At 48.7% G+C, this 16,771-nt stretch overlaps 1 protein-coding gene across 4 annotated transcripts in view; it reads left to right on the top strand.

The window, feature by feature from the left end:
• ZDHHC21 (zDHHC palmitoyltransferase 21) overlaps nt 1-16,771 on the top strand; it is a 274,098-nt gene that overhangs the window by 90,699 nt on the left and 166,628 nt on the right. For all 4 annotated transcript variants that reach the window (XM_086961399.1, XM_086961400.1, XM_086961402.1 and 1 more), the window contains exon 3: nt 10,188-10,286. In XM_086961399.1, coding sequence (XP_086817525.1) covers nt 10,188-10,286 — 99 coding nt within the window. The remainder of the gene's footprint in view (nt 1-10,187; nt 10,287-16,771) is intronic.

Raw genomic sequence — 16,771 nt, 5'->3', positions numbered from 1 at the left:
CGGGATAGAGTAACCCTGGAAGTGGTACCCCTGTTGCTATCACTGTGACATCCCCTGTTCCTGTTCCCCTGGCTCAACCTGGAACGATTCTATGGTGACAGTGGGAAATTTGGTATGTTCATGAATCAGTGCCAGTTACACTTCATGTGTAGGCCGGGGGCCTTTCCTGACGATGCGGCAAAAGTGGCCTTTACACTTTCATATTTGGCTGGTACTGCTGCCCTGTGGGCCATCCCCTTAGTTGAAAGCAATGATCAGGTGTTGCGGGATTATGATGCTTTCAAGGAGTTGATGCGGGGGTTATTTGCCAAACACGCATTCATGCAAGCCAGCGACTCAGAACTGCTGAAATTACGACAGGGCAGACAGGATCTTCTGACATATATAGCAACCTTTAACCGGTTGATCTCAGAGACACATTGGCCAGCAGATAAGCGGACCTCATTGTTTTACCAGGGTCTTAATGATGATCTGAAGGATGTGGTGTCACAGGTTGTGGATCCACCGGAGGAGTGTGCCGCATTCATTGACCTGGTGGTTAAACTAAACCATCGGCTATCAGAGCGACGTGGGGATCGTGTACGTTTTCAGGTGTCCCGAGGTAACTTCATAAAACCGGAAGTGAAACAACCCCTTGGGGAGTCGATGCCTGAACCGATGGAAATAGGGGGAGTAAGGGGGCCTTTGACTCCTGAAGAAAGGAAAAGAAGGGACAAGAACCTATGTCTCTATTGTGGACAAGGTGGTCATTTTGCAAGGGAGTGTCCCGTCAAACCATCGGGGTAGGTTATGGCAAAAAGGTGACATACGTACAGGTGGAAAGGTTGCCTCTTCCTGAGCAGAAAAGGGGTCAGTATGAGGTGTTGGGGGCTGTGGATTTGGCGCCCAGACATTTTGTCATCTCGGCCCAACTTTTATTGGCAGCGCATAAACGGGTGCCTGTATCGGTGCTGTTAGATTTGGGTGCCACTGGCAATTTCATTGACATCTCCCTGGCTGAGAAACTAGGTGTGCCTTGCCAGTATAAGAAACAACCGGAGCCCGTACGTGCGATTGACGGAACCGAGTTGTCATCTGGGTGCATCACCAGACAGACGATGCCTCTACGGTTGGTATGTGACAACGGTCATTCGGAGTGCGTGGTGTTTGATCTGATTGATGCGCCTTCCTTCGGTTTGGTGTTAGGGGTGCCTTGGCTCCAGGAGCACAATCCCAGGATTGATTGGGTGCAGCGTCTAGTCACACTGGATTCTCATTATTGTCTGAAGAATTGCTATAGCGTGGCCAGTGAGAAGGTCCCTCCGTTGTACTGTGCAGCCATGGAAGAAAGCGGAGTTCCCAGGCAGTATGTGGAGTACGCCGATGTATTTGACAAAGGCCGCGCTCAGAGTTTACCACCACATCGGTCTTTTGACTGTAGAATTGATCTTGTGGAGGGGGTTCCCTTGCCCTGTAGCCGTGTCTATGCACTGTCTGAACCGGAGGAGAGACATCTCAAAGACTATCTGGATGAGATGTTAGAGCTAGGGTTCATCCGTCCTTCTTCTTCGCCCGTGTCTTCAGCGATCTTCTTCATACCGAAGAAGGAAGGCCCACTGAGGGCGTGTGTGGATTACCGGACATTGAATAAGGCCACCGTTAAGAACAGGTACCCTCTTCCTCTCATCCCCGTGTTACTGGATCAACTCCGCAAGGCCACGGTGTTTACGAAACTGGACTTGCGTGGAGCTTACCATCTGATCCGAATGAGGCCCGGGGATGAGTGGAAGACGGCTTTTAAAACTAAACATGGGCTGTTCGAGTACTGTGTGATGCCGTTTGGCCTGTGCAATGCGCCAGTGGCATTCCAGTACTTCATCAACGAGGTACTGAGTGAGTACTTGGATAGGACGGTAATTGTGTACCTGGATGACATCCTTATCTTCTCCGAGAACAGTGTAGAACATCATATTCATGTGCAGCAAGTGTTGCAGAAATTGAGGGAACATCGACTCTATGCCAAACTTGAGAAGTGCCAGTTTGATGCGGCGGAGGTGGAATTTTTGGGATTCTTAATATCAGCTGAAGGAATACGGATGGATCCAAAAAAGATACAGGCGATTTTGACCTGGCCGGTGCCAACTACGGTGAAGCACATACAGGTACTCCTAGGGTTCGCCAATTTTTACCGGCGCTTTATCGCTCGATTTTCAGATATCGTGGCGCCGATGACACGGTTGTTGCGAAAGGGGGTCCCTTTTGTGTGGTCTCAGGAAGCTCAAGGTGCTTTTCGGCTGTTGTTGAAGACCTTTACAACTGCTCTGGTGTTGGCCCATCCTGATCCTGCTTTTCCCTTTTTTGTGGAGACGGATGCGTCTGCGGGTGCAGTGGGCGGGGTACTGTCCCAGAAAGAGGAGGGCACAGGCCATATGCACCCTATTGCCTATTTTTCGAAGACACTGTTGCCGGCCGAACGCAATTACACGGTGGCGGAACGTGAGTTGTTGGCAGTGAAACTGTCTTTTGAAGAATGGCGCCACTATCTGTGGGGGGCCCGCCATACAATCACTATTTATACGGACCACAAGAACCTGGAGTTTTTTAGATCGGCCCGGGCGTTGACACCAAGACAGATGCGGTGGGTCTTGTTTTTTAACGAATATGATTTCATCATAACCTACAGACCCGCTGCTCAGCAGATCAAATCAGACGCACTGTCTAGGATACATATCGATCCGGAGGAAGTGAAATCTGGGAAAGAAAGTAGACCTATGCTTGATAGCAGGAGAATTGTGGGAGTGGCTTCGGTGGAAGAGTTTGCTTCCAAGGTGAAAGATCTGTTGCGCAGGATGGATTTGGCCCCATGGTTACAGCTGTCTCAGGTGGTGGTCCGGGAGGGGTTGTTATATCAGGGGGATAGATTGTTTGTCCCACCCGAGTTGAGAACAAAGGTGGTGGAGTGGTGTCATTCCTCCTCCCTGGTTGCACATCCCGGAATAGGGAAGACGAAGGAGCTGTGTTTGAGGTGGTTTTGGTGGGAGACTGTGGCACGGGATATTCAGGAATATGTGACAGCTTGTCCTATTTGTGCCATCAATAAGCCCTCACATAGTAAGCCCTCTGGTCTATTGCAGCCACTGATGATACCCCCTTCCCCTTGGCATACCATCAGCATGGATTTTGTCACGGATCTTCCTTTGGTGTCCGGCTTCACAGCCATTTTGGTAGTAGTGGACATATTCACCAAGATGGCCCACTTCATACCACTTCAGAAGATTCCCACAGCTAAGGAAATGGCCTTGGAGTTTATGACTTCGATCGTAAGGTTACATGGGTTACCTACAGCTGTCATCTCAGACAGGGGGACGCAATTTGTATCCCATTTCTGGACGGAGCTCTGTCTGGTGCTCAAGATGGATATACGGTTGTCGTCTGCGTACCATCCCCAGTCAGACGGGCAGACAGAGCGTACCAACCAGACAATGGAACAATACCTGAGGTGCTTGATTACGTCCCTGTCGTGTGATTGGGTGATGGCATTACCCATAGCTGAATTCGCTTATAATAACAGTATACACACGGCCTTGGGAATGACACCATTCTTTTGTTCTATGGGATACCATCCTAGAGCCCTAGCCATTCAACCCACTGGGCACATGCCAGCCATTGATGAAGTGTGTAAACGATTGGGTGACATCTGGGAAGTGGCTAGGGGCAGGTTACAGGAAGCCAAGGCGGCCATGAAGTTACAGGCGGATCGCCATAGGGTCTCGGCCCCTGGTTATAAGGTGGGTGATCAAGTATGGTTGGTTTCCCGTAATCTGAGACTACAGGGGTCACGCAAACTACAGCCCCGGTATGTAGGCCCTTTTCCGATTGTACAGGTAGTCAACCCTGTGGCGATGAAGCTGTCATTACCATCGGATTATAAGATCCATCCAGTATTCCACACCTCATTGTTGAAACCCTTTGTTCCCTCAGATCAAGCCTTGCCCCCTCCCGCGCCGGTAGTGGTGGATGGAGAGGAGGAGTTTGAAGTTCAGGCCATTCTTGATTCTAGGCGACGGAGGGGTAGGTTGTATTACCTGGTAGATTGGAAGGGTTATGCCCCGGAGGACAGGGCATGGGAACCAGCTGGAGGGGTGCACGCGCCCCGTTTGGTGAGATTGTTCCATAGGCATCATCCCCGGAAGCCAAGACCTGTGGGGAGGATCATTGGGGGGGGGGGTACTGTTAGGATTCGGTACCCAGTCCTCTTTTGATGACCTTAGTTTTCACCATCACATGACACGCCAGCAGTATAAAAGGGAGTCCTACCATAGTGTTGTTGCTTGTTATTGCAAACCTGTGGGTTCCTGCTATTTTTGGTTCCTGTGAAGCTGTTGGTTATTGCCGTTTCTCACGGGCTCGTGAGAAACGCTGGAGTTTTACCCTTTTCCCGGATCCCTGGCCTTGAATCCCGCTGTTGTGAATTACCTGTTCCCGCCCTTCTGTCCCCTTGTTTTCCCGTCCTGTATCCCAGTAGTTAGTTAGTTAGTTTTCTTGTTTCACTTTTCCCCCGTCTCTTGTTAGAGATTAGCCAACGACATCCAGGGGCTCCTGTTTGTCAGACACTATTTTTTGTGTCTTTTTTCTTTTGAACCCGAGACGTTGTAACACCATCTAGAACGGAAGCCAGCCGTTCGCTTCGTATACACGTCTTATGGGAACCGTCCGCCTCGTTAAGGGAGGTTCTGACGTTTGAGCGGTATCCCGGCTGGGAGTACTTTTCACTCATTCATCCGAGAGACGAGTGATTATCGTTTCTCAGTGTTTGTGTTTTTTTTTTCCCTCACTTCCCTTTTTTGAGACACAGGGGTTTTTTGTTCATGCACGTTACTTTGGCATGTTTTTTACCCTGTGAAATTCCTCACGCCCAAACCTAACACCCGAAGAACTAAATCTCGTTTTTGCAAGACAAATCCCCTCGAAGCAAAACCTGCATTGGTTACTGGTAAGTGTGGTGTGGTGAAATGCTGGATATGGTCTTTTGTTGCAGAGGTAGGATTGGGGACTGAAAGTTATTGTGTGCTGTACCTTTTGTTTCCCTGTCTATGCAGGTGCGGAAGCGAGGAGGAGGGTGTTAATTGACTCTACGCTCTACAGGGGTGGAAGGTTTGGTGCCTTTATTTCCACCCCCTTTTCTGGTTCATCGGTTATCTCATTTGTACCATCTAGTGAGTGACCGGTGAGTCGGGGAAGTGGTTGGGACACGCCTCGTTCCTGCAGTGTGTGGGTTGGGCAGGAGCCTAACACCGGGCGACCCATGTTTCCTGTCCTCCCACCCCACCCCCGAGAGTCTGGTTATTCAGGCCTCTAATTCCCAGACCGCATTTCCGACGGCCCCGCCGGACAGGGAATCCAAGAGGTATGAGAATTATGGTAAAAAGATATTCTCCTCCCTTAGTTTGGGACTGCGGTCTTCCAACACTGCATGCCTCTTGGGCTGCTACACCCACTCTCTGTGCGAGACGGTGGCGGAGGTGCTGCCAGAGTGCCCATTGGAGGTACGGGCCAAACTCGGCCAAGCCCTTGTGGATGGCAGGGATGCAGCCAAATATTCGATCAGGTGTGGGCTGGATACCACCGACTCGCTAGGCAGAGCGATGGCTACGACAGTGGTGGTGAGACGCCACGCCTGGCTGAGATCCGCCAATTTTTCGGCAGATGTCCAGAACACTCTGATGGACATGCCGTTCGATGGCCGTCGCCTCTTTGGCGACAAGGTAGACCACGCACTTGAGCGCTTTAAGGACTCCAGGGCTACGGCCAAGTCCTTGGGCCTCTCGGCCCCGCGCCAGCAAACGGGTGCCTTTCGCTCTTTTCGTGGCCAGGGAAGGGGCGTCCCCACACGTGCCGCCAGCCACTCGCCGCAGACTAACATCCAGCGCGGCGGCGGCCGTGGAAACCGCCGTGGTGGCGGTCGGGGAAACAGGCGAGGTCAGTCCACACCTTCCCCCGCAGCATCCGCCTCTAAACCCTCCTAGTCCGTGCTTTTCGGCCCATGTGACGCCAGTGGGAGGCAGGGGGTCGCCATTACCACTCTCACTGGCGCACTGTCACTTCGGACAGGTGGGTGCTGCAGATCGTCCGGAGGGGCTACTCCCTCCCCTTCGAGACGACTCCTCAAGCCATGCCACCGCAACACCACCGCGTATAGGGGGATCACTTGCGGCTCCTGCAGGAGCAAGTTTCGGCCCTCTTGGCCAAGGGGGCCATCGAGCGCGTTCCTGGGCCAGAAGTAGGACGTGGTTGCTACTCCCACTACTTTCTGGTACCCAAGAAGGGCAAAGGGGGCCTACGTCCTATCTTGGATCTGAGGAACGTCAACGGCTTCCTCCGGAAGGAGAAGTTCAAAATGCTGACTCTGGCTCAGGTCTTAGCTGCCCTAGACCCAGGAGACTGGATGGTAGCATTGGACTTGCAGGACACGTATTTCCACATCTCGGTCCTGCCGGCCCATCGGCGTTACCTGCGGTTCACGGTAGGCCACGAGCACTTTCAGTTTACTGTGCTCCCCTTCGGCCTTACCAGCGCCCCACGGGTGTTCACGAAGGTGATGGCGGTGGTCGCAGCTCATCTGCGCGGGTTAGGGGTCTCAGTCCTCCCCTACCTCGACGACTGGTTGTGGAAGGCGGGCTCGCCTCAGATGGTCGTCGGCCACCTCCAGACTCCGGCGGATCTCCTGCACCAGCTGGGGTTCTCCATCAATGTGCCGAAGTCACACCTGTGTCCCTCTCAGAAGCTCCTTTTCATCGGAGCGGTTCTCGACTCGGCGCAGTGTCGGGTTTACCCGCCCGAACAGCGGGTTCGGGATATACAGGCTCTGATTCCAATCTTCCGGCCTTTATCCCGGGTTTCGGTCAGGTTGATGCTGCGGCTGATGGCGTCCTGCATCCTTCTGGTGCATCACGCCAGGTGGCGGATGCGGGCTCTGCAGTGGGACCTGAAGTTTCAGTGGGCCCAGCATCAGGGCAACCTGTCCGACCATGTCCTGATCTCGGAGGGCACTGCGAGACAGCTGCAGTGGTGGCTCACGGACCGCGATTGGGTCAATGGCAGATCCCTCTCCCTTCCCCAACTGGAGCACGCAGTTGTGACGGACGCGTCCCTCCAGGGCTGGGGAGGCCACATGGGAGAGGCGGAGATCAGAGGCCTCTGGTCTCCGGCGGAGTCCCGGCTCCATATCAACCTTTTGGAGCTGCGGGCGATTCGTCTAGCACTGAAGGCATTCCTGCTGTCTGTCCGAGGGAGTGTAGTGCAGGTGTTCTTGGACAACACCACCGCCATGTGGTACTGCAACAAACAAGGCGGGGTGGGGTCATGGACCCTTTGCCAGGAGGCTCTGCGCCTCTGGCAATGGCTGGAACATCAGGGCGTGACTCTGATGGTTCAACACCTGGTAGGTTCTCTGAACGCCAGGGCGGACGAACTCAGCCGCCGGTGCATGATGGATCACGAATGGCGTCTGAACTCGGATGTGGCGCAAGGTCTCTTTCTGCAGTGGGGAGAGCCTTGGTTAGATCTATTCGCCACCGAAGAGAACGCGCAATGTCATCAGTTCTGCACGTTGGAATTTCCAAGGCGGCACGCGCTCGGAGACGTTTTCGGCGCGAGTGGAGTTGCGGTCTGTTGTACGCCTTTCCGCCTATACCACTTCTGCCCAGAGTGCTGAAGAAGATCAAGCGCGACCGGGCACAAGTCATCCTTGTGGCTCCGGACTGGGCACGAAGGTACTGGTATCCCGAGCTACTCAGTATGTCAGTCGATCCCCCGGTTCGTCTGCCTCTTCAGGAGGACCTTCTGTCGCAGCAGCAGGGGACGGTCCTCCACCCGAACCTGTCCAGTCTCCACCTCCATGCTTGGAGATTGAGCGGCGACAGTTGAGGCCATTTGACTTGCCTCCTGAAGTCTGTAACATCATTCTGGCAGCCGGGCGTCCCTCCACAAAGTCGGTATACACCTGCAGGTGGAATAAGTTTGTGGCATGGTGCACAGCAAAGGTTGTGGATCCCCTTAATGCCCCTCTTTCGGAGGTTCTCCTCTTTCTTCTCTCTCTTGCCCAGCAGGGCTCTGCTCTGGGCACTGTCCAGGGCTATCTCTCAGCTCTTTCAGCCTTTCTGAGGCTGCCTGATCAACCCTCTTTGTTCAAGTCCCCTATCGTTAATCGATTCCTGAAGGGCATCACTCATACATTTCCTCCTGTTCCCTTCGTGATGCCTCAGTGGGACTTGAACCTGGTTCTTACGTTTCTGATGTGCGCTCCCTTTGAGCCACTTCACAACTGTCCTCTTCGCCTTCTTTCTTTGAAGACTGCCTTCCTGGTAGCCATCACCTATGCCAGGAGAGTGAGTGAGCACCAGGCTCTATCTTGTAAGCCTCCTTTCCTTTCAGTCCATCCGGACAAGGTTGTGTTATGAACGAGGCCCTCCTTCCTACCCAAGGTAGTCACGGCCTTCCACATTGGGCAATCCATCACCCTGCCCACCTTCTTTCCGCCTCCGCACCCCTCAAGAGAGGAAGAGAGGCTCCACCGTCTGGACCCAAAACGTGCGCTCTCATTTTATTTGAATCACACACAACAGTTCTGTGTGGATGATCAACTCTTTGTTGGATACGCGGGCGCTAGGAAAGGGAAAGCGTTGCACAAGCGGACCATCTCCCGGTGGATCATCTTGTGCATCCAGGCGTGTTACTCCTTGGCTAAGAGGGAACCCCCTGTTGGGCTGAGGGCTCATTCCACTTGAGCCACAGCCACTACAACTGCCTTGGGCCGAGGTGTGCCCTTGCAGGACATTTGCCAGGCGGCTACGTGGGCCTCGCTGCACACGTTTGCGCGACATTATTGCCTGGACAGTCAAGTCCGGAGGGATGGCTACTTTGGCCGGTCCGTCCTCCAGGACTTTCTGGTGTGATTATTGGTTCGCAGACCCACCACCACGGGGTTGGTATTGCTGGGGTATCTATTCTAAGGTAAGGAATCTATCACTAACGTGTCTCTTTCAGATGCACAAGTTACTACTTGTGTAACGATATATCTGTAAGAGACATTAGTTAGTGATAGATTCCTTACCGACTCACCCATCCTTCCCGATCTGCGAGCCGATATCTAGGGTTAAGGTCATCCCCTTTCAGGGCCCTAGTTTCATGGCACCAGTGTTGGTTTTTGGCATGGCTCTGCGCTTCTGGCGCGGAAAAGCTGTGTCTAAGAACTGACGTCAGCACGCGGAGGCGGCGTCTAAGTACTCCGACGACGTCATCACGGCGCCGACGACGGACGCGGAGCAGCAGACGACGCTTACCGACGCGCAAGGGTACTGCTACGCAAAAGTTTCCGGATCCAGTCTGACGCATGGGGATATTCTAAGGTAAGGAATCTATCACTAACTAATGTCTCTTACAGATATATCGTTACACAAGTAGTAACTTGTACTTTAAGGCCAACATTCACCTTTATTTTTATTTAAAAGGTAGGCTCCTCGTCCGCTCATTAGCCAGCTGAGTGGGGAGGTGCCTTAGACCGTGAGGGCTCCATCTTGTTTTGTGTGGTGTTTCCCTAGGAGAAATGCTACTCCTGGTTGGAAATGCAACCTGGAGACCAACTTTCCCCATGCCCACTACCTGCCCCTATCAAGGTTCTGGGAAGAGCAAGCTCCTCAACCCTTTTCAGTGCATGTAATCGTACAAAGCTGCTGATTGTACTGGAATTTGCTGAACAGATTTAAACATGTATATTTCAAAATAAATGACCTTGTACAGCAAATTGATGCCCAGTGCAAGTCTGGATGGTGTGTGGTGGAAGGCTTGAGAGAGAGGCAGTCAGCCAAAAGAGAAGGGAGCTGGAGAGCTGCCGGTTGGGGGCATTTCTGGATATGTTTTGTACTAGAAAAGGTATTTCTGCAGAAACCTGTGGAACGAAATGGGGTGTTTTATGTTCAACATGCAGGCAAGGGTTATGGGATTGTCCTGTCTATGCAGCAACAAGTAATACGCGTTGAGAGATTTTGTGTGATCTTGTACTTTCCTTCCTGTGGGTTGTGAAGGCTCCTTCTATGTGCTGTTCGGTGTCTACTTTGATTGAAGCATTCCCATCAAATGGCAATTTTTCTAATGTGTGACACAACTGTGCTCCATTTCGCATTGTAAATCATAGTATTTTGTTTTTTCAGCTTATTATTTGTCATCACTGTTGTGTGTGATCTCACTACTGAGAGCGTCAACTGCTGATCCAGGAAAACTTCCAGACAGCCCCAAAATTCCACTTTCAGGTATTCAAAAGCAGATCAGAAAGTAGTCTGTGCATGTTATCAGATTTCCTCAGTGGCTCAGACCAAGCCTCCATATGTACCTTGATCATACTGTTTTAGAGCTTTGAATGACCTGCATACCTCAGCAAAACAAAACACTGCTCAAAACAAGGGGAGGGGGATTGTAGTTATACAGCCAGGCATTTGTTTCATTATGTATTGTATTAGTTTATTGGAGGGTAATTCTGTATCAGAAACATGTTCACCTCCTGCTAGGTCACCTTGCTTCTTTTGCAGACTTTTGTGTGACAAGCTAAGGGGACTTGAGGGTTAGTTTAGTCCATAGAGCTTTAAGACCAGCACAATACACACACACACAATACACAAACACACACTCTCTCTCTCTACCTCTCTCTCTCTCCTCCCTCTCAATCCAAGGAGTCCCATGACCATATAGAATAAAATGGCAGAGTTACTTTATAAGGTTATGGAAATCCGAGGTGACTTGCAATACCCACATCATGTATGGTAGAGGGTACTCTATTCCTCATAATACATGGTTACACCATCACCTTTGCCACAAACCACTTAAATCCGTGGTGCAAAACTCATTTGAATGAAAGAAAGAATGCATGTTTTCAAACATGAAGAATAAAAAGAGAATCTCTAGTGTAAAATTACCCACATTTTAAAAGCTGTTAGACTTTTGTTGCAAAAAGATATTGGAAGCAGTTTAATATAAGCTCGTTTTTTTAAGGCACAGTAGAAACGTGCAGAAAGATTCTAACTTTTCTGTAATTACCTAAGGAGTCCAAAATATAAACGTTTCTGTAAATGTTTATTTTTAGGTCGAGGACTCCGTCGCACTGCGTAAGCAGTGGGCGGAGCTTCGAGATTTTATGTTTCTTAGTGTAGGGGGCTTGAACCCGCCCCTCTTCTCCATTGGCTGGCCTGGTAAATGCTGGCCAGCCATTGGAGGAGAGGGGCGTCACTCCCTTTAAGCCCCGTCTTTTTCGGATTCGGGGCGTGTTTTTAGGTTCTTTCTATCTGTAACGTCATCAGTCACTCACCTAAAAACACGCTCCTGATTCAGAAAATTTCGGAGCTTTGCAGCAGCCATTTCTGCCCGACCGCGTCCGGCCCTTGCATCTCAGATGACATTTGGCAAGAAGTTCCAAAGATGTGAAGCGCATGCCAGGTTTATTTTCTGACACAATCCAATTGAATCTAGTGCGTAAACAATGTGCAGCTTAACGCCCGTTTTCTCTCACTGCTGTATCTACAGCAACTGCAAACAGCCACTCCTATGGTATAACAAATGCTGAGGTCACTCTATTAAATATTTGTTTTACCTCATGCCACGCTCTTAGCAACACCTTGCCTCATGCTAAAACAGGGCTGCATCAGTGAAGATCCCTCCCGAGATTTATTATGCAGTATAATGATATAAACTGAATTTTTGACCTACTTCCCTGCTTTCTGAATAGTTTAGCACCAATAGTATTTTGTTGCTCGTCTGTATTCTCTGGCTCGGTAGCTGAAGGCCACTGAGTGCACGCACTGGTCCGAGTTAAGGCGGGATCTGCAGACTGCAAGCAGAATAAAGCGGTGTGCCCCTGAAAGGTACGTGCATGCGCATGGTGTGTATGTAACTGACACAGGGGCTCTGGGGCTGTGTCATGATGCTTTTGTCTACGCTGCACCAAAGCAGAAGGCATCTGTGCACTTCTTTTTTTTTCCCTTCTGCCCGGACATGAACTCAAAGTATCTCAGTTGATGAAGGTTTTTCTTACAGTAGCTCTGAAATAGCTCTACAATGCAGGCTCTGGTGGAAGGCCTGGCCTGTGTCCAGGCACTGCACCAGTTCCCGCCCCACTTCTACTAGCAGCACACAGCCTTTGGCAAAGTATTGAAGTCCTAGGCACAGACCGCTGTGTAACCCCTGCACCTGACACCCCACTTTCGGGCATACATATCTGGTGTGGGGGGTAATGTTTGAAACAGCTGTCCCTATTTTTCAATGACTATGGAAATCCCAAGATCAGAGCCAACTGAGCAAGACCTTCAGCGGTAGGCAGTGGAAACAAGCCTCAAGGTGTGGCCTTTGGCCACCACCTACAGTTGCCGAACCAGCTGCACACAACCTTAGCCCATGTACTGCAGGTTCTGAGTGCTCGGTCCCCATGTTCACATTGCATGACTTTCACAAGCAACCTGCAATTAAGTCTCAATAACCATCCACTTACACATGGTCAAAGGCAGCGCACAGTTGGTTGCCTTGTAAAACACCTATACATGTCTTCGCTAGTTAAAAACTACCCACGTTCAATATTGCCGTGATTTGCAAACGTGGGCCACTTTTTTAAGCAATCTGATTCGCTAATCTGTGTGTGTGTGGCTCTGTGTGTGTGTGTGTGTGGCTGTTTGTGTGTGTGTGTGTGTCTCTGTGTGTTTGTCTGTGTGTGTGTGGCTCTGTGTGTGTGTGGCTCTGTGTGGATAGCTTTTTTGTAGGTGGCTCTGTGTAGGTGGCTGTGTGTGTGTGGGTGGCTCTATGTGAATGACTCTGTGGGTGGCTCTGTATGTGTGTGTGTGTGGCTCTGTGTGGGTGTAAATGCAATAGGTCATGCATTTGCGAGCAATTAAGCTATTGGCATTGTAAATGACAATGCCATTTATTTAACAATTAAGCTATTGGCAATGTAAATGACAATGCCATTTATTTATGATTTTAAAAAAAAGTCATGAGCAATGCCAATAGCTCTACCTTTAATAATGCCGAGACCATTGCATTGTAAATGCTTGTTTTTCTTGTCAACGTACAGCTAGAAAAGCAGAGCAGAAGAAAGAAAGAAAAGCACTGTATTATGCGTCGTGACCGGATCTGCTCACTCCCTTGAATGCTCCTTCTGGCGGCAGGCATTGTGACTTCGGAGCTCAACTGTAATAAGTTATTACTGTTGAGCTTTGATGTCATTGCTATATAATCAGTGAATGGGTGCCTCACATGTAGCTCATCATAAAGAAATTATAGGATGGCTTTTATACAGCATTTGCAGAATTCCATGTAATATCCAGATATTTAAATTTAACAAATTGGAACATACATGTACGGGTTGATCTTAATGATAACATTTATCAAAGACGTGCCTTATGAGGAGCTTGTCAATGCATTATACGAATATATGTCAGACCAGCTGTAGACTATCTCCTCCATAGAGGCTAGTGTGCACAAACTTTGTTGTGATGGTATAGTATCTCATTTGGGAGATCAGTAAGCCAGAAGAATGAAGATAAGAGGGTGTGTGCTTTCAATGACGTTTGAAACAGAAAAGTATTCCTTTTTCAGGGGAGTTTATAGTTAAATAGGAGTTATTTTCTTCCTTTAAAGACACCTTGAGAAGGAGTCTTTCTCTATTTCCTTGTATGTTATGTGTTCCGTCCGGAGTATACGATTTTGTAAAAGGAGCCAGTTTAGAAGACTGGTGAGATGTGCTCTGTTTACTTCATGTTTATTATTCGTCTTAGTGCTAATGTAGTACTATATTTTAGGGGCAGGGGGCTTGTTTTAGCGATGCCAGTGAGTAAGGCAGTTCCATAGCGCAGTCTGGGGATGAATCAAACGTACTGTCCTTTTCGCATCTTGATCCAAGATCAGGTAATTTAAGCTGCAAACTGGGCATGGTTGCTATTTGGCATTTTTTGTGATGATAAACATGGCCTAGCTGTGAGACTATGTTGCCAAGTATGAACCCCAGTGACTTGGTTTTACTTACAATAGATCATCTGATTCCTACTATTTTGGAGTCTAAAGTTAAATCATAGACCAGAGTCGTGTTTTTGTTGGTCAGTATAGCAAGGAATTAAGTTTTCTCTTGATTGAGCCTAACGAGTTTGGATAGTCAGTTCTGAGTAATTTTTTTGCCTTTTTTTTAAGATAGCAGCTTATTGCTTAGAGCTCATTTCATGAAATCACTGTGCATCATATGCTTGCTGAGGTATGTTTAGACATAGTTTCCTGATTTTTCCATAAAATGTTTAAACATATAGGCTAGGTTGATTAGGGGCCAGTCTGGAGCCCTGCGGTACACCATGGAGTGATAGCAAAGGGGCGAAGGAGGATTATTGTACCTTAATAGATCCTGTTTAGCAGTAATATGTTATCCATGTAAGCATGACGCTGTTCATAGTCATCCATTTCTGGAGCGTGTTGTGGAGGATTTTGTTATCAGTGATCTCAAAAACTGCGGAGAAGGTGAGAACTTGGAGACAATATTCTCCTTTGTCTAGACACGTTATTGTATTCATCCTCAATAGCTTGTAGAGTAGCCATTTCTGTGCTACTCCATTTCCTAAAACCTGACTGATTAATCTAACAGTTTGATATTCGTGATAGGGTCATTTGAACACACTCTACAATTTTGCCTGGAAAAGGTAGTTCAGCTACTGTGTGAAATTGTTGATCTCTGCAGGCATGCAGAAGGCTTTTTGCAGAGTTTTGTCCTCTTTAAGGTTTCATGGCATACACTATGTTATAGTGAGCTAATAATGACTTTGGTCCAGTGTGAAGTATAGGTTGTCGAGCTTTTAGATAAGGTCGGTGGGATGGATTGAGGCGTAACTGTTCTGAAATCAGTGACCACAAATCCCAAGCAACAGATTTGGCACTTAAACTCCGAGCACGTAAATACCCTGACAACATAGTGGCAAAGGCAATGAAATGGGAAACAAAAAACAACAGGGAAGCCCTTCTGGAACCCACCACTACCTAAGGAAAATGAGGCACACTTAATTTGCATCACTTCATAACAGCGCATCCAATGCAGGAACCAGCATTATTAACAAACACTGGAGGATTGTGAGTGGCAGTGCCACACCAATACCAAAGCCTATGTTTTCCCACAGGAGAGGTCGCAACCTAAAAGATATGCTGGTACATACCGACCACGTCCATTCTGGGAAATACAAGCGGGCCAAGGCTTCATCACTCCCATCATTGGACATAACCAATATGGCAATTGCAGTGTGTCACCCCACACATACTAGTATAATAGTCACCTTCAACAACACCACCACGTGGAAACTGAGAAGATTTACCAACTGCAACACCGAAGGGGTGATATACATGAGTACTTGCCCGTGTAATCTGCATTATATTTGCATGACCTCCAGGAAAAATACTACCAGGATCTGTGAGCATCGAAGTAACTTAAGATGCAAAAGAGCGGCAACCAAAATGACCACCCACTACATTGAACAACAACACACAACTAAGGATTTATGGTGGCTGGTAATCGAACAAGTGAAAAGTGAGTCCTGCTTGTTTGAAAAGAACAATGGTGGGTCTACAGATTAAAATCCCAGGAGGTAGGGTTGAATGAAAATATTCCTTGGGGCCATTCCATGTAAAGTAACCCTAAGAGAACACCCGCAGTGACTTGTCTCTTCTTATTAGAATTGGTACCGGTAACTGATTATCTAGCGATCACTTTTAATTACAGTGCCTTCCTCCCCAACACACAACAACTCTGACCTGGACTGGGTCTATTTTCATACAAACCTTTTGTGAAGAACATAGCTGTTTGGTCTCTAAGTTAACACCAATCCTTATGGTATCCCTTAGTGACTCAGGTACATAATTCATCACTGCCTATGTCACTTAGGGAACATCAGAGGTATTCAGTTGAAAATACCCCATGTCCCCTTCATTCTCTTTGCAGGAGGTCCTCCTTTCTTCCTCTCCCTTTCATTTCGTCCTTTTCTTTCTCTACTAAAAACTTTATTGAGTATTAGCTCAAGGACAGGATTTAACAGTTTCTAATATGAGGCTTTACACCATTAGCATCTGGCAGATTGTGTTGCAAGGGCTGTATTCATCATTTAACAATTTCACAAAGTGTTGTTAAACATTAAATGTGTACTTGCAGTTTTTGATTACAGGGTCCCAATGAGGCCCGATTCACATCGGGCCATGGGACCCCCCCAAATCAGATTTTATTTGTATACACACCCTTTTCCCCCATTTGTTCATTCTATAAGCAGAGCCTTTATTGATAATTTCAAGACGCAGACAGGCTGCTCCAGTACCATTCCCAAGCTGGCGGGACACCCACCGGTTGCCCTCCCCATCAGGAAGTTAGTATCAGGGTGGCTGGTATGGGCATTCTAGCACTCTGGCAGTCATGAGGAAGCCAACGAGGATAAGCATTGAGCATATAATGAAGACCTGCCTTTGGCATCCCTGGAGTCTTGGGCGTACGAGTCAGGTTTACAGCGAGGGAGTAGCCTTGAAGAAGTAAGTGAAAGCACGCTCACTGTGGCACAGCACATGCAAGCATATTCTCCCTTTTGGGGCTGCATTTAACTTCCCTGGGGTATCCCTTCTCACAAACCCGCAGGGTTTGATTACAGGTATCCCTTATTCCCCGCTGAACTCATGAGGCCCATTCATGGTCTCTAATATCTAATGTAACAACATAGTGCTGGTTTATATGTTATTGTGTGTTTGT

The sequence above is a fragment of the Lissotriton vulgaris genome, chromosome 3_1 (genome assembly GCF_964263255.1).
Source record: "Lissotriton vulgaris chromosome 3_1, aLisVul1.2, whole genome shotgun sequence".
Taxonomy (NCBI): domain Eukaryota; kingdom Metazoa; phylum Chordata; class Amphibia; order Caudata; family Salamandridae; genus Lissotriton; species Lissotriton vulgaris.
Note: the sequence above shows the minus strand (reverse complement) of the source record. Positions and strands in the feature narration are given on the sequence as shown.